The following is a 21,758-nucleotide window of genomic DNA, read 5'->3' as shown; positions in this document are numbered from 1 at the left end:
CTACTAAAACACCACAATCAGTAACAAAACTGAATTTAAAAGGCTGACATCATTTTAGTCTTCATCTGTTGGGGAGAGGCGACTGGAATGTACAGGTTGTGTCACATTCGTATAAAGTGCAGAGTACACACAGCTGGAGGGTTGTGTTCTGTATTCATATTATGGCCTTGGAGTGAGTATGTTTTTTAAATTAATCCATGGAATGGAGCTGTTGCTGTTGATGCCAACCAGTGCTGACCATCCCTAATTGCCCTTGGACTGAGTGACTTGACACCATCTCAGAAGCAAGCTCTAAGTCCACACACTGCTGTCGGCCTACGGTCACCTTCTGTAATTAAGTGCAATCACAGGTTAGACTAGATTAGATTCCCTACAGTGTGGAAACAGGCCCTTTGGCCCAACAAGACCACACTGACCCTCTGAAGAGTAACTCATTTCCCTCTAACTAATACATTTAACACTATTGGCAGTTTAGTATGGCCAATTCACCTGATTTGCATATCTTTGTGCCTGTGGGAGGAAACTGGTGCACCCAGAGGAAATCCACACAGACAGTTGCCCCAGGTTGGAATCGAGCCCAGGTCCCTGGCACTGTGAGACAGCAGTGTGAACTACTGAGCCACTATGTTGCCATTTCAAACCTCTGATTGGCTCTGGGTATCTGACACCACCCCATGCCGTTCATTGGTGTCTGGATTTATGGATGATTCCTGATTGGCTGTTATGATTGTCAATCATCATTGGTGAGTCATTCCCTGGTTGGGTGTGGGATGTCCCAGGAGGATAAATACAAGAGTTTGTGGGTCAGTTCTGGAGTTGTTCAGGTGATAGTGAGCAGGAATAGTGAAGATGTCCTCCCAAGTGTGTCAGAACTACCACAAGGACTGTGAGGATGCTGTTAACAAGCAGATCAACCTGGAGCTCTATTCCTCCTATGTTTACCTGTCCATGGTGAGGCTTGTATTTTTTAGGTCCTATTTTTAAGTAATTATTATTCAATTGTAGCAGGTAGTTGCTTGGTCAGTGACCTGTAGTTCAGAGTGTAGTTCTGTCCCCTCCCTTGAGTAAATGTATTGAAAATAGCTGAGAACAGTCTTACCTCTACTCTGCAGCTATTATGCTCTGTTCAGAAATGCTTAAATCTGAAATTTCTGCTTGTTCCAGTGGAGAACACAAATGATCTGAATGAATATGTGCAGTCAACTTCCTAGTCTTTAATGGTAAAACAGAATGTAATTAGATGGCTTACTCCTTGTTAGGATGGGGGGAAATGAAATGTAAATGTGGAGACTGCTTTTTTTTTTCAAGGAAGCAGTAATTCCATCTGTTGCATTACTGTTTAGCAGATTCTTCACTCCCCTTTTGATGTGATCCTAATAAAGAGGGAAGAGTTCTCGAATGAGATTTTATGCTGAATAGGTTACAGCAAATATTATTGCTGTCTCTGGATTTCTAACCCATACCATTTCCTAACCTGGTCAGGCACTCACCGGGATGGCCTTTCCAATTATGGTCAAACTTTCTTGCTTAAAGATGCTACTAGGCCAATACTGTCTAACTATGAAATATCTCTAATTTGGCAGGTAGAAAATGAGCGATGAGATGTTTGCCCCTCTTGGATATGTCTGTCCTAACTTGGTCTTTTCTTTCTTCATCTATCTCCCCCCAAGTCCTCTTACTTTGACCGGGATGATGTTGCCCTGCGTCACTTTGCTGAGTTCTTCAAGGAGCAGTCCCATGAGGAACGGGAACACGCTGAGAAACTGATGGAATTCCAGAATAAACGTGGAGGCCGGGTCCTCCTGCAGGATGTCAAGGTTTGGTGTTTATTGTAGATGGACAGTAATTCTGAGAATTAAAATGCTTCATATCTGTATCTACGGTTTATTACATTAACTCTGATACCACAGTTCTCTAAATTTTAGTGTCTCGAATGCAACTGTAGAAGCCCCTATCCTTTTTCTCTCTCTCTCTCCTCCCAGAAGCCAGAGCAGGATGAGTGGGGCAATGGTCTGGAGGCAATGCAGAGAGCTCTGCAGATGGAGAAGGATGTGAACCAGAGTCTGCTGGATCTGCACAAACTCTCCTCTGGCCACACTGACCCTCATGTGAGTTCTTGGTATTTCTAACCTGTGCTTCTAGCTTCTTTAAATAGGTAAGATACTTTGCTCTTTAGTCTCAATCTCTCCCTCCATCGCAGGGGTTGACTGACATACTGGTGTTGCCAAAATCTGAGCACTTTCTGGAGGCTTGTCAGCAATCTGTGACATCACTTAATTGCCTACTCCCTGTATCAATCGGAATTTAATTCTTGAGGAAGAAAAGGTGTATTTGATCTTGACCTAATCAGTTCCCCTCTTTCCCTTCCAGCTGTGTGACTTCCTGGAGAGGCACTACTTGGATGAGCAAGTGAAGATGATCAAGAAGCTGGGAGATCACATCACCAACCTGAAGAGACTGGGAGCCCCTGAGAATGGCCTGGGAGAGTACCTGTTTGACAGGCTCACCCTGAGCTGAGTGAGACTCTGTCAAACTGCAATATGCAATTATTCTAATGTATAGTACTAAATTGTGAATTCTCATTGAACTTGAAAATAAAATCTGTGAATGACAAAACACCTTTTTTATAAAATTCAATGATTGCTTTCATATCCATGGTTCTTAGCTGCATGACATGTGAGACCTTTAACTTGCTTTGAACTATTTTTCTTAATCACCCTTTTCAGACATCGTTACACATGTGGAGCAGGTAGGTCTTGTATCAGGGAAGGGACACTACCACTGCACCACAACAGCCTGTTTAAACATTCTTCTGGAGTTTCTTGTCCTCCTTTAGACTTTGGTGGTTAATCATCCTCCTGAGTGTCATCTTAATGAAAATTGCAGCAACATACAACAGCTGTCTCATGGGGTTTTTAATCATTGTAGATAAATAGCTGAAGCTGTCAAATATTAAACACCATATTGGTGAAACAGATAATGTCATTGGGAATGAAATCTGTGGCCTTAGATGTAAATGCAAGTTTATATTTATTATTAAACAACTTCCTGCACTCTACATTCAAGGATGATGCCCTCTGAGCATGTGGCAAAGCAGAAAGAATGGACTGCTGTCCTGAAATGATGCATGTGTTGTGGTTCTGTTCGTCGAGCTGGAAGTTTTTGTTGCAAACGTTTCATCCCCTGGCTAGGAGACATCATCAGTGCTCTGGAGCCTCCTGCGAAGCGCTTCTTTGATGTTTCGTCTGGTCTTTATAGTGGTCTGTCCTTGCCGCTTCCGGGTGTCAGTTTCAGCTGTCCGCTGTAGTGGTTGGTATATTGGGTCCTGGTCGATGTGTTTGATGGAGTTTGTGGATGAATGCCATGCCTCTAGGAATTCCCTGGCTGTTCTCTGTCTGGCTTGCCCTATGATAGTAGTGTTTTTCCAGTCGAATTCATGTTGCTTGTTGTCTGTGTGTGGCTACTAGGGATAGCTGGCCGTGTCATTTCGTGGCTAGTTGATGTTCATGTATGCGGATTGTTAGCTGTCTTCCTGTTTGTCCTATATAGTGTTTTGTGCAGTCCTTGCATGGTATTTTGTAAACTACATTAGTTTTGCTCATGTTGGGTATCGGCTCCTTTGTTCTAGTGAGTTGTCTGAGCGTGGCTGTTGGTTTGTGTGCCGTTATGAGTCCTAAGGGTCGCAGTAGTCTGGCTGTCAGTTCTGAAACGCTCCTGATGTATGGTAGTGTGGCTAGTCCTTTTGGTTGTGGCATGTCCACGTTCCGTGGTCTATCTCTTAGGCATCTGTTGATAAAGTTGCGCGGGTATCCGTTTTTGGCAAATACCTTGTATAGGTATGCATGTGTTCATATTTTTAATATCCTACCTCAAATCCAATAGCTGTCTCTTTTTATAGAAGGAGAAAGGATGGATAGTAGCAATCCTGTGAAACACAACAACAATAGAAATAACATTCACTGAATAGAAGCATCCCACCACTCTACTGTCCATCTCCACAACATGATTGGTTTACAGATTGGGTAGTGGATCTAGTACAGATCAATATCCTTCAACTGCTGTGATCAATATCAGGGACCCTTAGCTGAGGTGAACCAGTTCTTCAGGTATCATTGTATTCAACACTGTGTACAGGGAGAAATATCCATTGCCAAACTTGTCAAATACTGAGATGAATTGGGGAGCTCTGATTCTGGACAGCTGATGCTATCAGTTTGCAGAAAATCAATGCAACTAAAATCAATTTCATTGCTGATGAGATAATGGAGGGAGGGGTGGGAGTGGGGGGAATGTGTGTACATGGAATAGGAAGATACCTTTTGGATGTGGGGTTGGGATTCAGGAAGAGCGAAGGAGGCAGGGAGTGTGGCTGCTAACTTTGACAAAATTTGTCTCTCTCTCTCTCTCTCTCTCTCTCTCTCTCTCTCTCTCTCTCTCTCTCTCTCTCTCTCTCTCTCTCTCTCTCTCTCTCTCTCTCTCTCTCTCTCTCTCTCTCTCTCTCTCTCTCTCTCTCCTAGCAATCTCTGCATGGGCTTCAAGTTTCACATTTATAGATCGATCTAGATGAAGGGGAATAAAGATGTATGCCCACGTTTCTGGGTGATAAAGTAAGTGGTGTGGCTGGGAGCAGAAAGTTTGCAACAAGACATTGTAAAAATGAATGAGTAAACACTAACAGACAGGACTCAATGTGAGGAAGAGTGAGGCTTTCTGTTGGGAAGTCCTAATTTAACTGGGCATGATGTAGATATAGATGTTGTTCTGATTAAGCAACATCCTTATGGGCATAACAACTGAAAGTTGGCACAGGTTTAGAAGGAACTAGGGCACGTGCTCCAAACTGGCATAATCAAAGTGAGTTAGAGTGATTGGAGCTCACCCATAGTCATGGTGACAAAGCCAGATAATACCCAATGGTTATGTGTGGACTATAACAAAATCAACGCTGTTACAGAGATTGATGCATATCCACGGTTGGAGGACTGTGTCAAAAAAGTGGAGCAAGCAACTTACATTTCTAAGTCAGACTTGCTCAGAGGCTACCTGCAAGTACCCCTGTCAGAGAGAGCAAAGGCAATTTTGGCTTTCATAATGCCAGATGGACAATATCAGTTCAAAGTCATGCCACTTAGTATGAAAAATGCTCCAGCCACATTTCAGAGACTGACTAATAAGGCCATTGCCAGATGACCCAACTGTGTGACGCATATTGATGACCTGGTGATTTTCAGTTACTTCTGGAAGGAACATTTATCGGACTTGGTCGGTCGACTTCAGAAGGTGGTAAACCAGGCTAAAAGTGAATTTGCCAAAGTCCAAGTCACCTTCCTGGGCCATGTTATTGGACATGGACAAATGGCCCCATGGGATGTGAAAACAAAAGAAGTTGGGGAACTTCCCACACCGTTGACGAAAAAAGCTGGACTACCGTTCCTGGGGGTTGAATGGATTTTACTGAAAGTTTGTGCTGAACTTTAGCAGTGTGGCTGCTCCATTAGCTGAGTTGTTTAAAAAAAGAGCAAGAAGTTTCAGTGGACAGCAGACTGACAGCCTAAACACTGTGTTAACCATCGCCCCAGTATTAGCCACAGCGGATTATACGAAGCTTTTCAAAGTGGTTATTGATGTCAGTGATGTGGGTATCGGTGCAGTGCTCCTGCAGGAAGATGATGAGGCAATAGAAAGACCCAGTAGGTATTGTTGGGGTAGTTGTACTAGTGGGGTGGGCACACTAGATCTAGGGAGGGAAAAAACTATAACTGTAACAAGTGCTTCTAATACCGGGCCTGAAATGGTTCAACTATCATGATCACTGAACTAGAAACTGCTGGCCTCCTAATCTGATCAGAGGCTAGCTGATAGACGGCCTATTAATTGTACCTCTGGAATTTGTAACTGGTAGACATTGTTAATTGGATTATTTGAGGTGTCAATTGAACCATCAAAACTACTCACTTAAATGGTAATGAACTATTGTTTCTGGTAAACCACTAATTAAATAAGCGGGACCAGTGGCCCCACAATGTCTACGGGACTGCCCGCTCCGAGGCAAACGGACAGACAGCTCAAACCATCCAACCAGAGAGCGGAACGCTTTGCCCGGGAACGAGTAGCCAACAGGAAGGCCAGACGTGGACACCTGACCGGGAACACTGGCCAGCGAGGGGTATAACTGGGGCGAATTTGAGCAGAGGGGTTAGAACGCCTTCTCCAACGAATTGCATGCTGTAGAATTCGTTGTACAGTTTGCCAGTTTTGATTCTGTAAAATAAACGGTGCTCTGCTCCAAACTAAAGAAGCTGGTGCGGTCTCTCCTTCCAAAGAACTCGCAAAGACTGGAACCCCGAGGTTCCGGCCTAACATCTGGTGAGCCTGACGCGGGAAGGGAAAGAGACCACGGCAAGTTGGCCACGTTGGTGGATCAGGGGGCAGACAACCTTCGGCCGAAACCTTCTAAGGTGAGGAAGCGCCTGTTAAACCTAAGGCTTCCAGTAGTTACATTTCTTTAGTTAGTTTCTTGTCTGCTCTCTGACCCTCACCAACCCAAAAAACTGATCAGTTTGGCAGCAGCATCGCAGAATCCTGACTGGTAAGCTACCACTAACCTTTTAATTTGTAACTGGTTTGATTTTGCATGGCTTTCGGAGCTGAGCGCGCCCCTGTTGTTTGATTTCACGTGGCTTTTGGAGCTGAGCGCGCCCCTTGTTGTCAGTCTAATCCGCGTGACTTTCGGAGCTGAGTGCGTCCCTTGTTGCCTGTTTAATCCGCGTGGCTTTCGGAGCCGAGCGCGTCCCTTGTTGCCTGTTTAATCCGCATGGCTTTCGGAGCCGAGCACATCCCTTGTTGCCTGTTTAATCCGCGTGGCTTTCGGAGCCGAGCGCGTCCCTTGTTGCCTGTTTAATCCGCGTGGCTTTCGGAGCCGAGCGCGTCCCTTGTTGCCTGTTTAATCCGCGTGGCTTTCGGAGCCGAGCGCGTCCCTTGTTGCCTTTTATTCGCGTGGCTTTCGGAGCCGAGCGCGTCCCTGAGATTACCTATTGCAGTGCTGACCATACTTGACTGCTTGGATCCACGTTACAAAGCACTTAAGACCGACGAATCTTGCTATACACACTTGCTGCTAGCATCTACCAAACCCCGGGGTGACAGAGGTCGGATCTCATCTTCTGAACAGGGTTATCCGCACAGACGTCTGCCTTAGACCGGTTGTTAAGAGCAGAGATCTGCCACGCGAAGGTCAGGCTTTGAAAGATGCTCTGTTTTTATCACGGTTCCCATCAGGGGAGATCCGACATGGGGGACCTGATCTCGGACCGCCGAGGCTGTAACGCCTCGGAGCATGTTACTAAGACAGAGGGCAGGGGACTGCGACAGGCCGAGACGGGGATGCGGAGACACCGACAGTATGCGTGGCTTGGCATGTATGCGGGTGACAACCAGTGTGGGGCCGGCCCAGTGAGAGAGAAAGAGTGAGTGCTGTGATTTTGACGGACGTGGCGAACGGGAGTGTTGCAGGAACACTTACTCCCAGGTCTGGACCTGCTAGACCGCGTCGGCAGCGAGGCATCGGGGTGCAGCGGACCTGCACCGGCAGCCCCTGAGAGAGAGAGAGCGTGGAAAGCTGTCCAGCAAACAGGAGCAGATCTGCAGCTCTGCGAGTATGTGAGTTTTGTTCCCTGGATTTAACGGGCTGGGATTTATCTCTGTGGACTCACATTGATTTTTAGGGTTAATGACTTCTGTCCTCCCAACATTGTGTACTGTCCCACTATCATTTTTAATTACTCTTTTACTTGAAAAGGTAGAGATGGGTACAGAGAGGTGACAGAGTAAGGGATGGTGGAGCATTTAATTGTTGGACCATTACGGTTGTGCCGTCCCAAGACGGTAAATCCCGGGGTGTCCCGGGGTCAGCTTGGTTCTGGCGGGTCAACTTACTTTTGGCGGGTTTGCTCAGTTTTGGCGCGAATGCTCAGTTTGGGCGGGGTCCGTTTAGTTTTGGCGCGAATGCTCACTCTTGGCGGGATTGCTCACTCTGGGAGGGGCTACTCGTTTTCAGGGGTCTGCGACCCTAACAGGTCGACCACTAAGCCACCACTACATCGGAGGGACACGTAGGCGCGATTGTCCTGGTCCAGGGGATAATCTGATGGGAAGGTCTTCTTAAATTATCATGATGATGACATGAATCCTGCTTCTAACTACATCTTATTCGACAGGCTGTACCCTTTTTTTTATTACTTTTAAATAGAAAATACCGAACAACAACATGCGCAGTGCAGCATTACCATACGGTGGCACAGAGGCCACTACTACTCGCCCCTTTTAAAGTGGTTTTCATGCGACCGCTGTTTGCCCGGCATTACCGAAGCCGGCATTAGGCTCTGACATCCCCCAGCCCACTTATTTTTGCCTATTCCTCCTTTTTTCCCGGTGGCCGCAGATCTCAGGTCTCCAACCGGGACCTGCGACTCAGCAGACAGTAAAGGGTTTGGCCTAGCTCATTCATCTTTTTTCCTCGCGACCAGTCACTCATTTTTGTCCGCCGACATGGGTGCTTCAGCCATTTTTTCCACTCCCATGCTCACAGATTCTTTAATGAGATGGGGGCACTCATTCATCTTTCCGCCTATGTCCTCCAATTTTTTGCTGACCTATCTTACACACCCATTTCATCCTTTCTCTCAGATCCACAGATTTTCCCTTACGCTAAAGTGTTATGTGCGCTCATTCATCTTTTCATTACAATCACATGCGCGCTCTTTTCGTCTTTTTACGAGTATATGCGCACTTATTTCGTACTATTATTCGTCCTCCTCCTAAAGGTTGGGGCTAGGGAGGGTAGTGCCATTGCTGCAACAGACACTGCCAGCTCCAGTCCCCAAACGGTTATTCACAGCCATGCGGGGTGCAGCTAGCAACAGCAGGGCTACCTGTCTGAAGCTACATTCTTTGATAATTAGATCATAGAGCCTGTAACTGCCAGCCAGTATCAAATTGTCCCATTGAAATCTTATTCCGACTTCTATTGCCGTATGTAGTGCCCCATCCTACACCCCTGCTCACCCTTTATTTCCACTCGATGTTCTCTGTCGGATCTGAGGTCGTTTCTATCGTCATTTTCTATCTTTCACTCATCTTCTTGAAGCATTGAATTCAACTAGTGTCCGCAGGCCTGAAATTCCGCTGGTCTCCGAGTGTCATCCCCTTTTTTAGGTCTTATACTCCCTGAGGTTTTCTACCAGGTCACAGTAACTCATCTTCTGGCCTCATCTCTCCATCAAAAGCTTTTCACTCACTGTGCTCCTGCTGCTGTACTCTGCGTCTCATCCCTTTTTCCCAGTATTACGCTCCCTGAGGTTTGCTACCAGGATTCGTTACATGACCCCCGAAGGATAAACGGGGCCACAGTCACTTTAAACCTGAAGGTTCCGGACCCCGCTGTTGCACTGCAGGCGCTCACGCCTGCCTGTCATTTTTTCTCTGTCACAGACCTGGCCTGCGTTTTCTTTTGCCTTTCCGCTGCGCCTACACTATCCGGAGCGTTTTTGCCTTCACCTGTGCTTGAAAGCGCCATACATACAATCGCCTCCCACAGGGGTAGAGAGCCTTGGCCTCGTCCTTATCATTCCCCTACTGTCCGCGGCCCCTGCTGCTGCCCCGCAGAGTTCACAAGCCCCGACGGGGGTACACCCCCTTGCAGCATAAAACGACACTCGAATAGTCACGGGAGCCCACCTCCAGGGCGAACTTGTGCAGGGGGGTGTGAGCTCACCTCCCCGCCTGACACTACCTCCTCAGAGGACGAGGGTGAGATCCTGGGGGGTTTGTGCTGTTATTCTTCTTGTCAATACGTTATGCTTATCTTTACACTTTCTTTCATGTTCCTACAATAGACCCTTTTACCGGGCTTGGGACGTCTGGGTCGCTACGCTTTCCTGCTACCAGATTCTGACCGCTAGATTTGATTTTATACCTACTTGTCTGTATCTTAGGCGGTCACGGTGGCCATGCTCTGTTCTCACCCATTTGTCCCTGACTGACTGCCAAGTGTGAATAGCCTAGCAATGCACACGTTGCAACAACTTTTGTCTGTAGCATAGGGATCGAAGCTCAGCTCTTGCCCATATCCTTCAGTCTCTTCAACTGCGAGTAGTTGTTTCCAATTCACCTGTTCATACCTCCTGCAAGGCGCAGATTCGCGCTGAAAACGGCAGGGTCACCAGGTTCCTTTATGATTCTTTTCCCCGGGTAACTCTTAAGGCCTCCTACTACCTACAAACTTTGCCTTACACAGAGGACAGTGCTACACAAAGGATTTCTGTCCTGACCTGTATAGATTGTACTCACAACTCGTTACCCGTGTCATTCACCATGTGCGCGAACTAAATGATTACTCCTCTTTTTCTGGCCGGTAGGCAACGGACTGTATTCCTCTACCAGGTAATACTTCCTATTTCCTGCAGAGCATGACTTCAAACTTCCCTTTTTCCATTTCAGCTGCACTTCACCTGAAATATTCCACCTTCTGGAACTCAGTCGCTGCATTGGTAATTCGCATGTGATTGCTGGATGTTGATGCAGCAAACTCTCTTGTGAAATTCTATCATTCTCTATACTCCTCGTCACGATTTAAACAAAAAACATGTGTTTTCCGGCGACCTACCCCCACATCGGAGTGCAGGTTGGGGAAACACTGCTTTCCACCCGCTAGTAAACTTCACTTGTTTCACCAAGCCCGGACGGCTTACCCAGGGATACTCACGGGCTGCCAAGCGGCAGCATTAACGGTGAGTCGCGCAGATTTGTGGTGAAATTGTGGGGGGCAGATTCGGTACAATTGGTTGCCCCTGAACTGGGAAGGGACTTGTGTTCTGCGCGCCCTCAGTATTCCACTCTTTGTCTCTGCACCATAGGAGCTGACATCCTCTGCGGATTAGGACACTCTACTCATACCCTTCTTACAGGAGTATTCAGAGGGATGTTACATGCATCTCAACTTACGTATTTTTTACTCTTACTCATTTGAATTACCCTTCATTCTCTGGCTTTTATCACGTTAAATAAGCTACAAGGATACCAGAAGCTTCCCTGAGAAGATCATGTTACACATCCATAAATATCACAGTCAAAAAGGGGGGCGCAAGCTCTAGCTAACAACACTCACACATCCACTCACTAACAATCAGATGATTTCGAGCTAGAACAGTGTTAACCTCTCTGCTAGCTGAGCAGCCCCTTGTGGCTCTCACTCTCTGTTTCACACAGATACGACGTCCGATATGCCCGCAGCACCTGCGCACTCTCTTTTGGCTATGACACACGGCCCTTCACACACACAGATTCTTGCATACACAAGGATTATACTTGCACCTCTCGTTCTGTATCTCGTTCAGGGGGACAAGTCCCCTCAGGCAAACAGTCCAATTTCGTCCCACCGCAAATCTCCTAATTGCCCAGAGTTTTACATTACTCACCAGGGTCCCCGTGACAAAGGCCCCCTCTCCATAATCATCACCATCCCTTATACTGAACGGGCTGAAAACACATGGGGCAACGCATGTGAGAGTTGCCCAAGGCAGTAAGTCCGTTCACAACCGCTGGTGGGCCCCTGACTGCGGTAACATATGGAAAACTTGGGTGCAGGGTCTGAAGGGAGGATGACAATAACTGGCACCATTTCCCCCATTGCCCCAGGTCATGGAGGCCAAACGTTGCCCTGAATTCAATTCAGGAGACTGAGCCCGACAAGGACGTGGGAAATGAGGGGGCGTAACAGAGCCCTGCTTTGCCTAGGTCTCTGCGTAATGTTAGGGTCATTGTCCGTCAACACCGAACGAGGTCTGTCCTGTGATATCTTTGCTGGTATTTTGGGAATGCTTCTGGCTCTCTAACGTCTTCATTGACCCTTGTCCTGAGTGATCCACCTTGTTCATCATGGATTCCGCTGCGAGCAGGCGGGTAGTCGTAAAAGTAAGATTGTGCTCGTCGTTGATGTTTTACGTGCATTTTGTCTAAATTTGACTTCAACCTTGGCCCTGGGGAACCCACCTGGGATAATGAGTTCGAATCCCCTCTTGACATCACCTCCCAGCTGGACGAGGGGGAGATTATTGCGGGTCGTGAGGAAGGGTGTAGCCCGCTAAAGGGGGCCGTTGCTAATAGACCAACCGTCCAAGCGCCTCTCCTCGCCACTAGTGTGGGGGAGGAGAATTATGTCCCCTGGTCACATAGCGACTTTTGAGAGAGAAACCTGCCATGAGATAATTTAGGACCACGGACAGACGAGACGGCCTCGTTTGACCTTTTCTGAAATCTTATACGGCGGTCCCCACCAGATAGCTTCCCCACCACCCTCTCCCTGGACGCATGGGGACCCTCAGGCTAAAACACGGGCAGGGCGTACATGAATATCTGGGAAGAGCAGGGAACAATACGCCCTTTTTGCTGATGTTACCCATGCTTTCGGAGTTGCCTTTGTGTTTTTAAATTACCTCTCAACAATATTTACGAACAGCTCGGGGTTCTCCCCTACGTGCGAGTTATGCTGCGCGCCCTGGGAGATTGGGGGCCCCCTGTGCCATGTCTTTTCGTAACCACACAGTGGAAATTTAGCTGCTCTATTGTCCTGTTGCCACGGGTCACCCATACTGCAGCAGAGCTGACCCTGTATGTTCGTGATCTCACACCCGACAACTTTCTGGTTTGTCATTTACATAGTGTACACGCTGCAGTTGTTACAGTTCCTGCGCGATGCGTGGTGCATTCACCCATGTCCAGCTCATCTGAACTGATTACCTACTTTATATTCCTCCTGTTTTTCGGTTTGCCTCCTAAGGAAGTAACCTGCGCATACGACAATCTGTTTTAATCACCTGTGGTGACAGTGGACATAGTTTGCCTTCCCCTATACAGTGTACTTATTTCTTCCCTTTTAACTGTTGCCAATCCTTTGACCCCCTCTAGGGGGTCACCCTATTTTTTCGGTAGAGCTCTTGGCCGGATATTTTTACTTTTCAACATTGTTTATTTCATGTGCATGACGACGTTTTTGCGCCTGCAGCTGCTAGTGCAGATGCACGGCAAGCTATAACCGAGACTCGTACTATCTTGCATTTTCATCATTGTCCCGGAATTTATCTGCCCTGTATAGTGCTATTTCCCAATTGGCCGCAGCCTTTCCTACTGAATGTCTTCCACAGCCTGCGCACGTTTGCTTTTTACCTTTTTCTGATTAAGAAATGCTGCTACTTGGTATCTTTTTGCGTGACTGCTTTTCCGCAGTTACCTCTCCCAATACTGAATCAGTGGGGTGGTTGCATTTTTCGCTTTTTTCTGACTCTTTAAAAATAAGACGAACAATTCCCCTACAGGATGATCTATTTCCCCCTGTTTCAATTGCCTTTTGTGGCAGCCAGTGGTCAGGGACCTTTTTTCTCTCTGATTGGAGTTCACAAATTGCTCTGCACTCCTTTGTACAAGGTACTATTTCTTCTTTTTACACGGAACCACTCCTTTTACCTCACACTGGGATCACTCTATTTTTTTAGGTGACAGCTTCGTACAGGTCCATGGGCTGTGAGAAAGGTTAGGGGTTAGGCCTACCTTCACTTTTTTTTTCTTTCTCTCTCATTGTCTTGATTGATATCTGGTTTCTCCAGTTCTGTTGCACAACTGGGTGGGGGGCAGTCTTAGTGAATGCATTGGACATTTCGCACTGGCCCCTTCTTCCTTTTACTAGATGAGACTTCACATCCAGAAGTACTGGCATAGTGATGTCCGTTGAGTCTAATAGCAAGGAGCTTTTCCAGATCAGCTCACCCAATGGCTCCGCCTTCACAGGAATGTGCTAATGGCAGTTGTTAAATACAATGCTTTTATTTCCCATACTAGTAGGATGTTTTCTGGCTCACCTCACCAAATGTCACCCTGGGGAGGGCAGGACTCTTTTCACCACATTTCTGCAGCCCCATCTCTCTGGTCTAAATGTAATGTGGTATCATTACTTTTTAACCGAACCCCCCATACGCTGGGCTCTGCACTCCTCAACAGATGCCTGCGCCGCCACCAACTCTGAGTACACGACAGCCTGCGTGTGATCTCCTACAAACATGCAGGGACATATGGAATACATGCAGTGGGGTGACTTCCATTCATGAACCGTGGAGCCGGTCTTCCGTAATCTCCAGTGCTTCCCGGTTGGCTTCAGCTGGTCTCGAGGGCCACTGAACACGCTATTGAGCCGGTTGCCACTGCCTGTGTCCGTTCTTGATGGCGGTGAAACGGATGCCGATATCTACAATTCAATGCAGTACGACTGGTTAGCCAATGACGGGTAAGATCCCTCGGGCGAGGGACAACCTAAGCCAGGCACAGACGCGCATTGACATCGGAACTGGTGGCCCACGTTCGTCATGATTTAATAAGATCTCTGGCCTCTGTCTTCCATGTCGGACGTCTGGACGGAGCTGCTGGCCTGTGGAGCATTCTGATCTGCGGGAACACCGGGGCACAGTACACTTTCTCACTGGGTTTCCGCTCGCTAGCAGGTACCTAACTGCTGCTAGTGTTCTAATTCACAATTCACAGAACATGTTTACACTTGGGTACCCTTTGGACTACAGACTTGCGTTCTGCGGACACCTTACTTATTTTAATTCCTCCACTCCAAATCTCTTGCGACTGTTATGTACTCGTGTACAGTGCTCTGTTTGTCTTTTTGCCATGTTTTTTGCCATGCTTGATTAATTCTGTGCTTTTGTCCTTTCAGCAGAAGCCTGCCGGAGTTGTTTTATCTATTAACTTAGATTTGCATGTAGTTTTAATTATCTATTTGTAAATTGTGTTGCGGCATGTTGCGTAGGGCACCCTTCATCCCAACATGACTGTCTCCCTAGAACCGGTGATTCTGGTCAAGACAACGTGCTCGGGTACGACAAAGGGACATCTGTGGGGGTGTCTGCCGGCACACCAGACCCCGGTCACCTCGTGGTGTTGCGTTTCTTACGGCATGGGGTGGTGTGGCCTCAATAGAGGCCAAGGGAGGGAATGTTGGGGTAGTTGTACTAGTGGGGTGGGCACACTAGATCTAGGGAGGGTAAAAACTATAACTGTAACAAGTGCTTCTAACACCGGGCCTGAAATGGTTAAACTATCATGATCACTGAACTGGAAACTGCTGGCCTCCTAATCTGATCAGAGGCTAGCTGATAGACAGCCTATTAATTGTACCTCTGGAATTTGTAACTGGTAGACATTGTTAATTGGATTATTTGAGGTGTCAATTGAACCATCAAAACTACTCACTTAAATGGTAATGAACTATTGTTTCTGGTAAACCACTAATTAAATAAGCGGGACCAGTGGCCCCACAATGTCTACGGGACTGCCCGCTCCGAGGCAAACGGACAGACAGCTCAAACCATCCAACCAGAGAGCGGAACGCTTTGCCCGGGAACGAGTAACCAACAGGAAGGCCAGACGTGGACACCTGACCGGGAACACTGGCCAGCGAGGGGTATAACTGGGGCGAATTTGAGCAGAGGGGTTAGAACGCCTTCTCCAACGAATTGCATGCTGTAGAATTCGTTGTACAGTTTGCCAGTTTTGATTCTGTAAAATAAACGGTGCTCTGCTCCAAACTAAAGAAGCTGGTGCGGTCTCTCCTTCCAAAGAACTCGCAAAGACTGGAACCCCGAGGTTCCGGCCTAACAGTATTTTTCCAGCAAGTTGGACATTCATCAACAGAAATATTCAACGGTGGAGCAAGAGACTTTAAGCTTGGTGTTGGCATTACAATATTTCAGTGTCTATAGTACCAGCAATGCATCTGAGTCAATTGTATTCACTGATCATACCCTGGTGACATTTGTGGAAAAATTTAAGGACAAAAATGCCAGACTGTTTAGATGGACAAAGCTGGTTTCTTTTTTCTAAAAGCTGTCCCTTTTCTCAAAGCTATTATGTCCTTGGTTTTTTTTTAGAGTGGTAATACACTGCTCTCAGTGCTGGTTTGGGACAGAGATGAAAGGGTATTGAGAGGCCTTTTGTTTATATATAAACAGATGAGCCTTTAGGCCAAAGTGGTCATGTTTTAGAAGTGACCTGTATAATGAAAGGGGAGTGGTCAGCTCTCGAGCTGAGCAGTTTAGTTCAGTCCAGAACCGTTTTGGGAGTTAAAAATGAGCTGTGTGCAAAGTCTCTCTTCTGCCTTCTAACTTCAACCTGTAAGCATCTGACCCTTTTTTGTGCTGTGTGTTAAAGTGGGTTTGCTTATTCGGACTGTCGTGTATATTTGAATTAAGACTAGTTTGGATAGACTGAGTTCTGTAGGCGTTCTTTATTCTGTTCTTCATGTTTCATTGTGTAATTTTGTGAATAAATTTTTTGTCTGTTTTAAACCTGGTAGTCAATCTCGCTAACTTAATCCGGGTAATCTTCACTGGATACTTACCGAAACAAATTACAAAGTTATGGTCTGGGATACCTGCTTAAGAATGGTTTGAGTGGTCTGGCCTAGTCCATAACAAATGGATAGACAGAAAAATGCCTGAACTACAAAGAGCTCGATGTTTGAGTCACACAGTCTCTCAGCACAGATGAGGTCCTTCCTTCCATTGGGTCTGTGCTGACCTGTCTACATTAGTCCCACTTTCCAGCACTTAGTCCATGGACTTAATATAATGTCACTTCAAGTGTTCCTCCGTGTACTTTTTAAAGGTTGTGGGGTTCCCATCTCTACGCCCCTGCCTGGCAGCCCACCCACCCTCCAGGTGACAAATGCTTTCTTCGACCTGTCCTGCCTTTCACCTTTAAATGATGCCCCCTCAGGTTATGCATCTGACAGTTCTGTTACAGTTTTATTAAATGCCAGTGAGTACACATCTACAATATTGTATTCAGTCCTGATCTATTCATCTCTGAGGGAATGCAGCACCAATTCACTGGGGTGACGGCAGGGTTAAAAATGAGGACCATTTGCATTGAAGATACAATTCAGATCCTTAGACAGAACCTTCCAAATCCACACCCACTTCCATCTAGAAAGACAAGGACACCAGATACATTGGAACACCACCCACAAGGCTCCCTCCAAGCCATTCACCATCTTGCCTTAGAAATATATCACCGTTCCTCAGTGTCACTGGGTCAAAGTCTTGGAATTCCCTCCCTCAGTATAAAGGGTGTCCCCACACACCACGGACTGCAACAGTTCAAAAAGGCAGCTCACCCCTAACTTCTCAAGGGACAACGAGGGATGGGCATTAAATGCTGACCCAGCCAGTGAGGCCAATGACAGAATTTTAAACATTTTTGTGTTTCCATGAGTACAAAAAAAGCAAATAATTATAATTAAGATTTGAAGGTGATTAATTGATTTGATCAGGTCAATGGAGAAAATTGGTTTCTTTGAGTGGGATATTTCCAGACTTGAGGGGACTATCAGGGGAGCAGCAGATCCTGAAGGTGAGAGCCCATCCATGAGGGATGGTGTTCAGAAACACTTTCACACACACACACACACACACACACACACAACTGAAAATGTAAGGCCTGCTCTCCCAGCACCTTGGGAACCAATTGAAAATTTCCGTCGGGGATTGTTGGCTGTAGTTAAGTAAATGGGTGAAGGGATAGTTAAAGCAATGTGGAAACAGGGTAAGAGTGATGTCAGAAAAAGAAATTTACACAGAGAGTAGTTAGGGTATGAAAAGTGCTTCCTGGAAATGTGGGGGAGGCAGGTTCAATTGAAAAGTTGAAGACATTGGGTTTTCTTCTGGGACAGTAGCGATGTGCAAGGATATGGAGAAAAGGCAAGAGATGAGCACAATCGAGCTGGTGCAGGCACCATGGGCCGAATGGCCTCCTTTGGCACTTTAATGTTTTTATATTCAGTTGTGGGACCTGGGTGTCAGTGGGCTGTCCCAGCATGTATTCCCCGTCCCTCTACACCCCCTTGAGAAGGTGGGGGTGAGCTGCCTTCTTGAATCGTTGCAGTCCATGTGCTGTAGGTTGACCCACAATGCCCTTAGGGAGGGAATTCCAGGGTTTTGACCCAGTGACATTGAAGGGACAGCATATATTTCCAAGCCAGGATGGTGGGTATCTTGGAGGGGAACTTGTGGATGGTGTTCCCATGTATCTGTTGCCCTTGTCCTTCTAGATAGAAGTGGTCATGAATTTGGAAGGTGCTGTCCAAAGATCTTTGGTAAATTTGCATTGAAATTCTTTGATTTTGTGATCTGGTAGAAGGTGGGTGATATGGAACTGAGATGCAAACCAGCCGAGATGTGGTTAAACAGTGAAACAGGTTAGAGGGCTTGGATGGTTTCCTCCTGATCCCATGGTCCCAAATTGTTAAAAAGCTGGTTACTTTTCCCTCTCTCTAATTAATACCTGGATTCACAAGAGATTCCTTATTGGTAATCGCCAATAGCCAATCATTATTGGTGATAACATTTCCTGTTGGAATGCAGGATTCCCATTGGTATAAATACTAGGCTCATAGTAGCTAGAATTAGCTTGTGTTTTTGAGTTTGCCTTCTGTTAGTAAGTGTGAAGATGGCCTCCCAAGTGTGTCAGAACTACCACAAGGACTGTGAGGATGCTGTTAACAAGCTGATCAACCTGGAGCTCTATTCCTCCTATGTTTACCTCTCCATGGTGAGACTTGTATATTTTGGGTCCTTTTTTAAAAAATGGTTATTAATTCAGTGCATTCTAAGAAAGTGGTTGCTTAGTCAGTGACCTGTAGTTTAGTGTATATTTCTGTTATCTTCCTGAGAGAGAATACTGAAAATAGCTAAGAACAATCTTATCTCTACTGTTTTGCAATATTTCTGTTCATTGAAGTGGTGACTGGTAATGGTATTAATGAATACATGTAGTCAAATTCCTGGTCTTAATGGTAAAACTGAATGTAATTACGTGGCTTGCTCCCTTTTTTAGGAAGGGGTGAATTCACATGTAAATGCTGAGAGTGCTTTTTGCAAAGAAGTAGTAATTCTATCTATTTAAACTACTGTCTAGCAGAGTCTTCACTCCCCTTTTTGAGGTGACCCTGATAATGAGGAAGAGTTCTCTAGAATGAGATTGTTTGCTGAATAGGTTACAGCAAATATTATTGCTGACTCTGGATTTCTAACCCACTTACTAACCTGATCAGGCACACTCAGGGATGGCCTTTCCAATGTGTTCAAGCTGTTTTCTTAAAGAAGTTCCTCAGCCAATACCTTAAGTTTGAAGTGTCTCTAATTTTGAAGGCAGGTAGAGAATTAGCAATGAGCTGTTTGTCCCCTTTTGAATTCCTGAGTCAGATCTAGGCCTGTCTTGTCTTGATTTTCCTCCTCCCCAGTCCGCTTGCTTTGACCGGGATGATGTTGCCCTGCGTCACTTTGCTGAGTTCTTCAAGGAGCAGTCCCATGAGGAACGGGAACACGCTGAGAAACTGATGGAATTCCAGAATAAACGTGGAGGCAGGATCCTCCTGCAGGATGTCAAGGTAGGGGCTACATCCTATATTATAACAAACAGTATCTGTCATATTTATACCATTTTAAGTCCTTTGGAGTAAGACGATATGGACACTAGTTCAGAGTTACCTTTTGCTTTACTCCGTTGCACATTGGTTCCCTTTTCACATTGACGGAAACATTTTCTGGTTTTCCCCTCCAGAAGCCAGAGCAGGATGAGTGGGGCAATGGTCTGGAGGCAATGCAGAGAGCTCTGCAGATGGAGAAGGATGTGAACCAGAGTCTGCTGGATCTGCACAAACTCTCCTCCAGCCACATGGACCCTCATGTGAGTTCCTGATGGCTGAATTTTCAGTGGTGTTGAAGGTGATGTTGGACCCTGCACTCCATGTTGGTCTAGGGCTGTGTGGCTTGTGTTTAACAGCAAATGTTGTTGCCTCAGTTATCGATCTGATCCTGGTGGGTTTTTGGTTTGTTTGGTATCTGGGGTATAAATAATGGGATCAGTTCTCCATTAAATGGAATGAGCTTAGCACTTGCATGCAAGTCCCGTTGGTGCTGCCTTCTAGAGTAGTTGTAGCTGAGAAGGCAGTTTTAACGTGTTCTTGTAAATAGCCAGCTGTTCCATCAATCCCTAACAAACTAATTCACTCTTGTCTGTCTGATCCAATACTCAATATCTCTCTTCCTTCCAGCTGTGTGACTTCCTGGAGAGGCACTACTTGGATGAGCAAGTGAAGATGATCAAGAAGCTGGGAGATCACATCACCAACCTGAAGAGACTGGGAGCCCCTGAGAATGGCCTGGGAGAGTACCTGTTTGACAGGCTCACCCTGAGCTGAGCAGGATTCTGGAATCACTTCGTATTGCAGTTTTATCATGTATGGTACTAAATTGTGAATTCACACTGAATTGCAAATAAAACCTATCATGATCAATCGCCTTTTGTATAATTGTTATTAACTAGATTCATATCTATGGTTCTTAGCAGCCTGACATGTAAAACCTTTTTAATTTGCTTCGACCCTTTTTTTTTCCCTAATTGCCCTGTTCAGGGTTTTTCCACACCTGAAGCAGGTGGGGCTTGTACCTGGACATCCTCCCCCAGGGAAGGGACATGACAACAGCACCATAAGAGCCTGTTTAAACATTAAGTTTCTTGCCCTTCTTAGACTTAGTTTGGTCAATCTTCCTCCATGTGTTAAGCTTATTGAAGTTTTCAGCAACACACAACAGCAGCTCATGGGGCTTTTTAATCAAAGATGAAACACCCATCTTTCTTTCACTAAGACAGTATCATCAGGAATGTAATCTGCTGTCCTTACCTGGTCTGGCCTAAATACATCCAGGGCTGCACTGCTGTGACTCTGGAGTTTAAGTGCAGATTTACTTTTTTTTTTGTCAATTTCCTGCACTCTACTGTCCAGGGCTGATACCCTCCTGGCTGTAGAAAGGCAGGAAACATGGACTGCTGTCTGAAATGGTGCATGTGTTCATATTTTTAATATCTTACCTCAAATACAATAGACTCCTCCATTGGAGAAGGGATGGATAGTAGAGATCCTGAGATGGTCAGGATCAAGCTCCACATGAAACAACAACAATGGAAATAACATTCTTTAAACAGAAGCATCTCATAACTGTACTGTCCATCTCTACAATGTGATTAGTTGGTTTAGATTGTGCAGTGGATCTAGTACAGATCCATATCCTTGGACAGTTGTGATCAATATCAGTAACCCTGCCCTCTTCTGGATCTGACAGCAGGTGAACCAGTTCAGATGCCATTGTATAGATGTCATTGTATTCAACATTAAGTATATAGGGAGAAATATCCATTGACAAACTTGTCAAACACTGATGAATTGGGGAGTTCTGATCTGGATGACTGATGCTATCAGATTGAGGAAAGTCAAAGCAACTAAAATCGATTTTATTGCTGATGAGATAATTAGGAAGGCTGTGTGCACATTGAATAGGAAGATCCCTTTTGGACGTGGTTGGGAATCAGGAAGGGCAGGGATAGAGGGCATGGCTGCTAACTTTGTCAAAATTTGTCTCTCCCTCCCAGCGATCTCTGTATGGGCTTCAGTTTCACATTGATAGATCAATTTAGATGAAGGGGAACAGAGAGATGTATGTCCACGTTTCTGGGAGGCTGGGAGCTGAAAGTTTGCAACAAAACATTGTTAAAACGAACAGACAGGACTCAACGTGAGGAAGAGTGAAGCTTTCCGCTTTGGAACGAGAAAGAGAAATCAGTTAAACTGTGACAAGTGAGGAACTGAA

The 21,758-nt window shown here is 46.0% G+C and overlaps 1 protein-coding gene across 1 annotated transcript; it reads left to right on the top strand.

Moving 5' to 3' along the window:
* The first annotated feature begins 849 nt into the window (after nt 1-849).
* LOC132831466 (ferritin heavy chain A-like) lies at nt 850-20,311 on the top strand. Its single transcript, XM_060849627.1, has 6 exons — nt 850-951; nt 1,671-1,817; nt 1,983-2,108; nt 19,352-19,498; nt 19,672-19,797; nt 20,165-20,311. The coding sequence occupies exons 1-6, from the start codon at nt 850-852 to the stop codon at nt 20,309-20,311; spliced, it is 795 nt and encodes a 264-aa protein (XP_060705610.1).
* Nucleotides 20,312-21,758: the final 1,447 nt, after the last annotated feature.

The sequence above is a fragment of the Hemiscyllium ocellatum genome, chromosome 33 (assembly GCF_020745735.1).
Source record: "Hemiscyllium ocellatum isolate sHemOce1 chromosome 33, sHemOce1.pat.X.cur, whole genome shotgun sequence".
In the NCBI taxonomy this organism is placed as follows: domain Eukaryota; kingdom Metazoa; phylum Chordata; class Chondrichthyes; order Orectolobiformes; family Hemiscylliidae; genus Hemiscyllium; species Hemiscyllium ocellatum.
The sequence above is the reverse complement of the archived record's forward strand: the minus strand, read 5'-3'. Positions and strand labels throughout refer to the sequence as shown.

Coding starts and splice junctions, on each gene's coding strand:
- LOC132831466 (XM_060849627.1), top strand. CDS start 850: ATGTCCTCCCAAGTGTGTCAGAACTACCACAAGGACTGTGAGGATGCT. Junction 1,818..1,982: donor TCCTCCTGCAGGATGTCAAG/GTTTGGTGTTTA, acceptor CTCTCCTCCCAG/AAGCCAGAGCAGGATGAGTG. Junction 2,109..19,351: donor CTGGCCACACTGACCCTCAT/GTGAGTTCTTGG, acceptor CCTCCTCCCCAG/TCCGCTTGCTTTGACCGGGA.